At 47.0% G+C, this 9,755-nt stretch overlaps 6 protein-coding genes across 6 annotated transcripts; 4 read left to right on the top strand and 2 right to left on the bottom strand.

Moving 5' to 3' along the window:
• Nucleotides 1-839, top strand: PGRI_056390 (LPXTG-motif cell wall anchor; the record flags this gene model as incomplete). Its single annotated transcript, XM_040793352.1, has 3 exons — nt 1-110; nt 155-330; nt 379-839. 3 exons carry the CDS (start codon nt 1-3, stop codon nt 837-839), a joined length of 747 nt encoding a protein of 248 aa, XP_040648207.1.
• A 721-nt stretch (nt 840-1,560) lies between these two features.
• On the top strand, nt 1,561-1,956 carry PGRI_056380 (uncharacterized protein; the record flags this gene model as incomplete). Its single annotated transcript, XM_040793351.1, has 1 exon — nt 1,561-1,956. One exon carries the CDS (start codon nt 1,561-1,563, stop codon nt 1,954-1,956), a length of 396 nt encoding a protein of 131 aa, XP_040648206.1.
• A 1,162-nt stretch (nt 1,957-3,118) lies between these two features.
• On the top strand, nt 3,119-3,598 carry PGRI_056370 (GNAT family N-acetyltransferase; the record flags this gene model as incomplete). The annotated part of the gene is made up of 1 exon (XM_040793350.1): nt 3,119-3,598. One exon carries the CDS (start codon nt 3,119-3,121, stop codon nt 3,596-3,598), a length of 480 nt encoding a protein of 159 aa, XP_040648205.1.
• Nucleotides 3,599-4,158: 560 nt separating this feature from the next.
• On the bottom strand, nt 4,159-5,523 carry PGRI_056360 (cytochrome P450; the record flags this gene model as incomplete). Its single annotated transcript, XM_040793349.1, has 1 exon — nt 4,159-5,523. The coding sequence occupies one exon, from the start codon at nt 5,521-5,523 to the stop codon at nt 4,159-4,161; it is 1,365 nt and encodes a 454-aa protein (XP_040648204.1).
• A 1,954-nt stretch (nt 5,524-7,477) lies between these two features.
• On the top strand, nt 7,478-8,360 carry PGRI_056350 (SNARE domain protein; the record flags this gene model as incomplete). Its single annotated transcript, XM_040793348.1, has 3 exons — nt 7,478-7,512; nt 7,565-8,178; nt 8,284-8,360. The coding sequence occupies 3 exons, from the start codon at nt 7,478-7,480 to the stop codon at nt 8,358-8,360; spliced, it is 726 nt and encodes a 241-aa protein (XP_040648203.1).
• Nucleotides 8,361-8,430: 70 nt separating this feature from the next.
• On the bottom strand, nt 8,431-9,654 carry PGRI_056340 (histone chaperone napB; the record flags this gene model as incomplete). Its single annotated transcript, XM_040793347.1, has 3 exons — nt 8,431-8,549; nt 8,600-9,436; nt 9,540-9,654. The coding sequence occupies 3 exons, from the start codon at nt 9,652-9,654 to the stop codon at nt 8,431-8,433; spliced, it is 1,071 nt and encodes a 356-aa protein (XP_040648202.1).
• Between the last annotated feature and the right edge of the window lie 101 nt (nt 9,655-9,755).

Below are 9,755 nucleotides of genomic sequence, written 5' to 3'. Positions count from 1 at the left end.
ATGGCAGTTGCCTCGCTGGAGAATGTCCGACCAATGCATGGAGTGGACCTGAAACGGCGTTCTTCCGATGTTGCCCCAGCGGCTCACGTTGTACCGACAAACATACAGGCGTGTGTTGTCCGAGCGAAAGTAAAGACTGTACCGACCAAATCAGGAACCCACCACGATGCGCGGACGAAACCTGGGATCTTTACGAAAATGCCGATGGTGGATTTTTCTGCTGTGAGCAGGATGCAGTCGGGTTTAACAGGACTAATTATGGGGTTGGGTGTGCGGGACCGGGGCATGCTTCGCTTTCACACACGACAACGCTGCCGATATTGTCACCTGGTAAGACTCAACCCCTGCTCGGCATGAACTCCGAACTAATATAACCAGCTGCGAGCCCACAATCCAGCAGCTCCTCAATACCGACCAGCTCCACAATAACGACCACCTCAGAATTGAGCAGCTCTGCAACAGCAAGCAGCTCCCCGACATCGAGCAGCTCCGCGACACCGAGTACCTCTCCAACATCGAGTAGCGATTCTGGTCCAAATACTGGCGCTATTGCCGGTGGCGTGGTGGGTGGTGTTGCTGGGTTAGCAATTATTCTTGCTTTGCTTTGGTATTTCATGCGTCGTCGCTCACAGAAGCAAGCGCCTCATCAGCAGACAGCCCTCACTGAAGCTGCCATGAGACAACACAACCCCACTGTCCATTCCTCGTCAAACCCGAGCGAGTTAGACAACGCTCCTGTCAAACCAAGAGAGTTGGAAGGAGCTCCTGTGTCAGAGCTACCTACCAAAGATAACAATCCTCCTATCCACGAGTTGCCGGATAATGAAAGCACTAAATGACCCCAATTTTAATATTATATACGTTGTGAAGAAGTTCAGTTGTTTTCTGTGGCCGCATTTCTGGCGAGCGAGTTTACATTTTGGGAAATGCAAAAATACAGCATGAATGGTAACCGGCAGAACCAAAATGTTGAGGTTCGGTAATGTGTAATCTAATTATATTCTCTCTCGGTTCACAGGTGTTCTTTTAAATTAAATAATTTATATCTCTCCGGCAATAGGAATTGACCCCGCGCCCACATATCCACTATATCTGAACTAAAAAAGAGAATGGAAAAAAGAAATGCCCTCGTCCAGGTTCGAACTGGAGACCTTCGGATGTCAATCTTGTTACCAAGAATGTCATATAGACCTTGCGAACAAGGGAAGGGATATGAGACCGACGTCATAACCAACTAGACCACGAAGGCAACCACTGAGCCACTTGGGCTTGTGATGGGGATTGCTCGCATAATATCTAAACTCAAGGCTTTTACTTAAAAGTATGCTTACACACTGTGACTGTCCATGTTAAATGGGTTAACAATATATGCAGTCTAGGAGTGCTGTGGTCTAGGATTTTAAGAAATGAAAAATAGGTAGTTCCCTAGGCAGGTATATCCCAATTCAGGGACAATTACCCTTTTTATGGTTCAAAAATTGACCGACACCCAAAAAGCAGCGGAGTCCAGCTTTATAAATATATTTCAAACATTCATCTCTCCTTACTCACCAAACAACAATGTCTTCCATCTTTGCCAAGGTTAGTCAGAAGACTAAGATACCATTTTCAGAAATGTTCGAGGGTAATTTCACGCCTGTCGAAAACTACGGCAAAGGCGGACATAATTACACCATCAGATATCAAACATTCAAATATTGGCACGAGATATTCATTAGTGTCATAGTCGCTGAGATGACTCTGCAGGGACTCATCCAGCGCTCCGACGGCATAGAAAAAAAGCTTGCACAGCCAGTATCCACTGCAGAGGATAAATCAAAGGTGCAGGAATGGGAGGAAGAGCTGCAGTGCGTTCAGAGAGAGATATTCATCCAACAGCGCAAGCTATACGAAGGTGAAGCCTTTCTTCCTCACCGACCTCTGAAGCAGATGTATGACCCCCTCAGAGAGAATTGAACATGGTATTGTCGCCCAGAGCTAGTCAAAGACTGTGCGGAGAGAGGAGGCTGCCACAGTCGGAGCTGTGGGCGCTGCCAAAGCCGCCATTTGACGACCTATAGGACCAAGGGTATTGGACACTGTACTATAGGTTGCAGTTGTTGTTCGGAAAACCGTGGTGCTGATTCTACTTCCAAAGAGAGAGATGCGGTCGCTAAGATTCTGGAAGATATGCTTCGTTCGTCCAATTCAGCATACTTTGTGAAGATGATAGAGGCATACTTTTCTAAGCCGGCCTACTTCAACGACGTTAGAAGCCCAAAATGGAATGATGATAATATTGAAACTATGCAAACAGATTGAAGTATATATTGGAAGTTGGAGTATACTTGCTTATAAACACTTCGAACAGTGAGCAGGCCTTGCGGTGTTTACCACTGAAAATATCGGCATTGCTCTTGATATTAGTTGTGACCGCCTCATTTGCTAAGCTTCCAGAACTCACTTCTTCCTTGCATATAATACACGAACAGCCAACTTATGTAGGCTTTCTGACCATCCATGCCCAGTAAGTGTCCAGTGTCAGGATCCCAGTACTGAAGGTGTTGATGCCCGATATATGACCCCGTACAACCAACTTGGTGCTTCCTCCAGATCTTGGAAGTACAGCGAATTTTCGAACGTAGCTCTGGGGATTACTCCACGATTTGTTCCTCGTGTCCAGAATTAGGCTAACCTTTATTAGGTTACTCCAAAAATAACCCCTGCATCACGATTCATAAACGGCTATTGGACTTCATCGTGGAATGAGTCATTGTGAAATACTGTAAGCCTCCACGCCGGGGAGATATATATGCTTAATCTACGTTTATTCCATTTCCTTTTTTTTTATTCTGCTCAACTTTACCTTTATTTCCCTTTGCTAAGGACCCGTGCTATTGCTGCAGAATACTGACACTGGTAGGCCCACATTGTTCTTCTTACTTTCCATATGGCTCTTGCTTTCTCCTGTCGCTCATACTACCTCCGAGCACCTGGACTCAATACTACCACCAACTTAAGCTAACGCCGACGTCTAGGGGTCTCACTATATGCTCTATTCCTACCATCACTCGCATTTGGCCTGTACCCTCATAAATCTTGGGCTTACCTCCACCTCGCACTATATTCAACCATAAAAATGATCAAGCTTCAAAATATTGGTCCCGACGAATGGGAGATATGGAAACACCAAAGACTGGCTGCACTTGCGAACGCACCCTATGCATTCTCATCAAAACTAGCAGACTGGGAAAATGCGTCTGAGCAACGGTGGCGCGACCGGCTTAGCATATGCGGCGGCTACCAAGTGGTTGCTTCTCTCGAAGACACGATAGTGGGCATGGCCGGGGGAATTCTACTTGACGAACCTGAGACTGCAGAACTTGTATCTATGTGGGTATCTCCCTCTGCACGAGGTCGTGGTGTCGGGGATGCGCTAGTGGCTGCTGTTGAGGAATGGGCTTATGGCAGTGGTGCCACCACTATCAAACTATCCGTGGTAGAGGATAATCATTCGGCTCGTAAGCTATACTTACGGAATGGATTTGTCGATATTGAGATTGAAAGCGGTGATATGGAGGTCAATGGTGAGCGGGTTATGGTGAAAAGAAAACAATAGGTGTGATCAAGAGTCTGTCATGCAAGAATGGTTAAGGGTATATATAGCAAGGGAGTCCAAACACCATTTATTATATCAGCCATAGCTTGAGCTATCACTTCGAAGTATCGGACAATGCGCGTCGCAGTCTGATTGAGTGTTTAACTTCTTGGGTTTCTCTAAGCTGAAGCAACTAGTAGTCGATAACCGATTGGTAGAATTGATTAGGATTAAAGGAATGGTAGGCAGAGGTGTCACGGTCACTGGTGAATTGAAGGAAGGGAAGAATAATCATTGTTGTTCAATCTAGCAAAGAGAAGGGTATTTATACCCTGCTTCTGACAAACAAGCCGCTCAGTCTCCAAGAAAACAATGTGAGATGAGATTATCCAACAAGAGGGTATGATAAATACCCATTTGCAGAATTGGTTCATAGTTGATATGCAGATGGAACCAATTCTCCTACGCCTGAGAGAGATGGGACACCCGAGAGTGACAATTACATATTCAAGACAATAGGACTAGGGAAACCGATAACAGCTCCATTCCCACACCTACTGCATTCGAAAATCTTTCGCTTTTTAGGTTGATGAGTTGACTGACGTGAGGCTCACATTTAATGGCGGCTTTTCCCAGACGACATAAACTCTGAGATTCCTCATCTGGCCTGTAGGGTCCCATTGCCAGGCTCCATCCGTGCTCTTGATGTCGAAATTACAAATCAAGTGACTCATAATCAACTTCATCTCCATGTACGCTAGATTTTTGCCTATGCACCCCTGCGGTCCTAGCGAGAAAGGTTGGGTAGCTTTTCGCTGGTCGGCTGCAAAGTAATGTTCCTGGTCTGATAGCCATCGCTCGGGGACAAATTCATCGCAGTCCCGGAAGTTACCTTCACTATGGGATGCGGCCCACGGGTCGACTGACACTGACATGCCTCCTGGAACCCAATGTCCATCGATTGTGGCCCCCTCTTCCGGTACACGCCTTAAAAGACCCTCACCAACTGGCGGCTTCAACCGAAGGGCCTCTTCTATACAAGCGCTCAGGTAAGGGAGTTTACCGGCTCGGTCATAGCTGATCTCCTCCGATTTGGCAAATTTTGAACGAATTTCATGATTGAGCTTTTCGTATTTTTCCGGATTGTAAAGCAATTGTGCGACTAGGCCGGAAAGAAGGTTAGACAAGGTCTCGCTTCCAGCCGCGATAAATGTAGCTCCATTGACGATGACCTCGCTATCATTCAAATTGAATTGATCTCTATGTTTGAGCGTATAGGCTATAAAGTCGAGTTGTTCGTGCTTTTCCTTTTCCAGGCGTCGTAATACCTTATCGCGACTGCATATCAAGTGGTCGTGTCGTAGTTTCCTCCAAGCATAGGGAATTAATGCCATTAGACATCGTTGGCCCCAGGAGTTGACCTCAGCTAGGCGACGAGTGGCCTGCTCTAAGGCGGCAATTTTGAATGTTGCAAAATTCAACTTATACCATGACTCGTCATTATCTTTTTCTAAACAGCCAAACGGCTCTCCGAAAGTAAGGTCTCCAATTATTTCGAATGTTGTCATACTGAGCCACCGGGCTAAGTTTACCTCATCACCTTCTCGTTGTCGTAGATGATTGATAAGTTTTCCTATATGGCTTTGGACTCGCTCCTCACTTTGTCGTAATGCTTTATCAGAGAAGGCATAGGACCAGACCCGACGTAGTCGACCGTGCTCCGCACCGTTTAACAATGTCATAGGATAGACACCGTTTAGTGGATCCACCGATCCGATATGGATAGGGTCTCGGGGAAGCTGAGCATTGCCTGCTGGTTTGAAGCTATATATGTCCTCCCAAGCTTGTGCAGTGTTGAAACTAAGTTCGTTTGGTGCGATGCGTATAACAGATCCATACTTGTCGTGTAAAAGTCTGTTCTTGAATGGGAGGCGGCCCTTCACCATAGAGTAGGCACAAGGGATGGCGCTAATTGCGTGGAGCTTTTGACCCGGAAATTTTGCCAAAGGATGTAAATATAAACGATAGAGGATGACAGTAGCTAGGTATAAGATGGGCGGTATAAGGAGGGGTAGAAGATGGTTGAAGGATAGCATAGCCATTCCGATTTATATGATATGACTGAAATTGGCCGAGTAGAGTATTGAACTGCCTAGAAAAATCTGTTCAAAGGATAGAGGTAGAGAAATGAAGGATAGACCGAAGTGAAGTAAGGGCTATAAATGGCTACTTATAGTATTCACCAAGACTAGAGATTATAGATCACGTACCATAAATCCTTTAGGCAATACCATCCTCGACAAAAACCGGGTTTTAACACAAGGCTTATACGATATGCTTTGGAGAGACCGGGTTCGTAGTTATACGCCATCCTCTACAAAATCCCTGTTTTTACCCATGGGATATACGAGTTAATGCAGGTATAGTGAATATCTACCCCCCACACTCTGAAGACGAGTGAGTCTGACGTGGCTTCAATCTAAGGGAGATGATTGATAATATATAGTAGTCTACATTTTTGAATAAGTACAGTGTCTCAGTAACCGAGCCGACTTAATAGAAGGAGATTGACCCATCCTCGGTGTTGCCTTCCACCTAGTGAGTAGGTTAGAGTGATTTCAGAAGAAGCTATAACAGTTGCGCAACACAAGTGATTCGTGCATATTCCTTGAGAGCTTTGTTGGATGTCTATAGACAAGCTGGAGGTTACATCTCCTTGAACAGTGTTCTAGGTAAAAGTCATTGATGTCGCACATCTTCAATGCAGTGGCGAGATTCGTTGAAAACGGCACTATCTGTCTCTGTTATCAAGTGGAAATACTTGCTTTCTGAGTTTTTCCAGTCCTAAAATAACCTTCTCTGGCTTCGGTTTAACCTTATAAAGGGTTGGTCACATGGTAATGCTAATCGCATAAAGTTGTATTAGGTTAATATAAGCCAGCCGCATGCGATTCGGCGTGTGAGAGAACCTTAAAAGACTATCAAACAATCTAGTTTCGCTTTTCTCTCCTTCACATGTGGCCTAGACATAAACACCATACCCATGAAGGATGACGCCGTTTGCATGCCCCCGGGTTTCCTCTAAGCTTCCGTACGACCCATTTTGACTCGGAGGTCTCGACGTGAAACCCAACTTATTCTAGTCTAGGTGGAAGGATTATAACCTAGACCAGTGACTAGGCCCCAGAAAACCTAGAAATAACCCATTTCGACCTAGTTTTAGGACAAAGCGTAGTATAACAGGTTTGGGTATATGACCCTCGTTGGGATTTCCGTGATTCCGTAGAGCAATCGATGAGCAACCACAATAACATAATTCGTCTTGGTCTGAAGCCACTCCCTGGATCGTGAGGAAATCTTGCTTTCGCTCAGTAGTCAAACATAAAGCGATATGTGTCGCAGTATTATGCAATAGGTGCATGTGTGATTGACTAAAATCAGTCGCTTCAAGGAATAGCTGAAATAAAGACCAGCGCTTGACATAGACAAACTATTTTATAAGCTCACGCATAGTCCAGTCTACAAAAACTTTGATCCATCGTGAAAAGCTGTTGCTCTTGCCTTGGGGGAAGCTTGAAACTAGGAGTGATATCAATGATGTGTAAGACTTGAGAGTTTGAAAAACGACGTTAGCTCCTCAAAAAAGATAACCAATATACCATAGTTAGGTAGCTAATATGCCATCCAAAAATAGAGCTGACGATACTTCAATCGTGCTTGTAGTGAAAGGTGGAGTTCATTCAAGGCAGAATTGCTTTCCCGTCAGGCCAAAACTGCGCAGTTGTCCCAACTCCCCACCGTAGAAATCAGTCAGCAACACCCTCCGCTCCAGACTCACCCGTGGACCAACCCGGGGCCGAGAACTATCAACAACACACCGTAAAACACCATAACGCAACCATGGAGCACGCAGACCCATTCCTACAAGTCCAAGCGTGAGCATTACAAACCCCCAAACTCCAAGTCCCCAGCTAACCAACCTCCCAGCGACGTCGTCTCAACACTACAAACCAGCCGGCCACTCTTCTCCTCATACCTCCGCATTCGGTCGCTAGCCAAAAGCCCATCAAACCCCGAACTCAAGCAATCGCGCGCCGAGCTCGAAACAACCTTAACAGAGCTAACAGCTGATCTCAACGACCTCGTCGAGAGCGTCCGCGCAATCGAACAAGACCCCTATCGCTATGGACTGGAATTAGAGGAGGTGCAGCGGCGGCGCAAGCTCGTCGACGATGTCGGTGACGAGGTGGAGAAAATGCACCAGGAGCTGCAGCAGACTGTTTCCCATGCTGTTGATACTCTACCCAATCCTACTGAGTTTGATGCTGCGCTTGAAGAGGAGGAGCGCGGGCGTGGCGGGGAGAATTATTATGCTTCTATGGAACAGCAGCGTCAGTCTGAGCTTATGCATGAACAGGACGAGCAGCTTGATGGTGTTTTTCGCACTGTTGGGAATCTGCGTCAGCAGGCTGATGATATGGGTCGTGAGTTGGAGGATCAGGCTGTCATGATTGACGAAGTTGATACCCTGGCGGACAGGGTTGGGGGCAAGTTGGCGAATGGAATGTCGCGTATCAAGCATATTGTACGCAAGAATGAGGGTAAGAGATTTGGTTTCCCCGTTTTACTCCATCTATGCTGGATCTCTACTGGGATGGTCTGGTCTGGTATGGGAATCTCAAGTTCAAACTAACTTTTTCGACTAGATACATGGTCCTCGTTTTGTATCGCGGCGCTCATCTTCGTCCTCGTCTTATTATTAATCCTTCTCATTGCACTGTGATATATAAATCATGTGGTTAGGAAAAAAGCAAAAAATCATCAAAAGGGGGGCGTTTCGGGTGCAAATGGGATTAGTTGCGAGCCTTCTTGCGCGGGCGCGACTCACTATCTTCATCGGAGTCCTCTCCGTCCAATTCCTCCATATCGAGGTCCATATCTTCGAGCTCCTCGCCGATCTGGAAGGATTGAACTGCGGTCAAAGTTAGCGGATACGTCTCACCTCGCTCGGGATCTACATACCGTAGTAGCTGAGCGCATCGGGCCAGAGGTCCTCGGCAATGGCAACAGCAAGGTCATCTCCATCGGGGAAGATATCGATTTCCTCAAGACCCTCGGAGTCATCCTCCTCATCGTCGGAGTCAGAGTCACCAGCCTCGTCGATCTCCTCACCCTTCTGGATCTTGGCCCAGCGAGCCTCGATCTCCTGAGCAGCCTCCTTGGACTGAGCAGCAGAGACATCACGGCCACGGTATCCGAAGAATCCGAAGAAGCTCATGCCAACAGGGCTGGGGTTCTCATCATCCTCGTCATCCTCAGCGTTGGCAATCTCAGCCTCAGCCTCCTCAACCTTCTTAACAAGAGCAGCGTACTCGGGCAACTTCTTACGGTCACCGCCCTTCTTCTTCTCGGCCTCAGCAAGGTCACAAGCAGCATCGAGCATGCCCTTGGTCAAATCCATATCCTTCTTCCAGTTGATGCGGACGGGCTCGGAAACGAGACCCTCCCAGGTGCGGGTCTTGCCAGCAGCGTTCTTGGACACCTCCTGGCGCCAGTAGAACTCCTTGACGAGCTTTTCGTTGGTGAAGAAGGGGTTCTCCTCGCCGGTCTTAAACTCAAAGGTGAAGCGCAAGCTGCGGGGCTCGCCGTTGCCTTGGGCATCGAGCTCGAATCGCTCAACGTTCATGTTCTTGAGGCTCTCGCCGAGAACTTGGGCATCGCTGGAGAGAATGTACTCGTCGATCTCGGGGGGAGCACTGGCAAACACGCGCATCCAGAACTCAGCCTGCACCTCGGGGATGTTGATGATCTCACTGCGCTTCTGGATCAAAGGGGTCATGAGCTTGACAGAGTGGCGCACTGTAGATTGTGTATGTTAGCAATTGGTACACTTCTCAATGGATGTTGATCTAGAGTATTCTGCAACGCTGTTCACCCTAACAAAAGGAAATCACAAACATACACTGTTCAACCTCAGCACGAGAGAACTGCTCCTCAAGAACAGCAATCTTCTTCATAGCAGCCTCGGGGATGCTAGGCATCTCGACGCGGTCAAGGAGGGACTGATCGTTAGACATAATGGGTATGTATTTCGTGAAGAGTCGTAAATAAAAATGCACAGAGTTTTTAAATAGAAGAATAGAGGGAAAGATTGAGAAGAGGGGCGAAGGCAATTCAG

The sequence above is a fragment of the Penicillium griseofulvum genome (genome assembly GCF_001561935.1).
Source record: "Penicillium griseofulvum strain PG3 chromosome Unknown contig_95, whole genome shotgun sequence".
Lineage (NCBI taxonomy): Eukaryota > Fungi > Ascomycota > Eurotiomycetes > Eurotiales > Aspergillaceae > Penicillium > Penicillium griseofulvum.
Note: the sequence above shows the minus strand (reverse complement) of the source record. Positions and strands in the feature narration are given on the sequence as shown.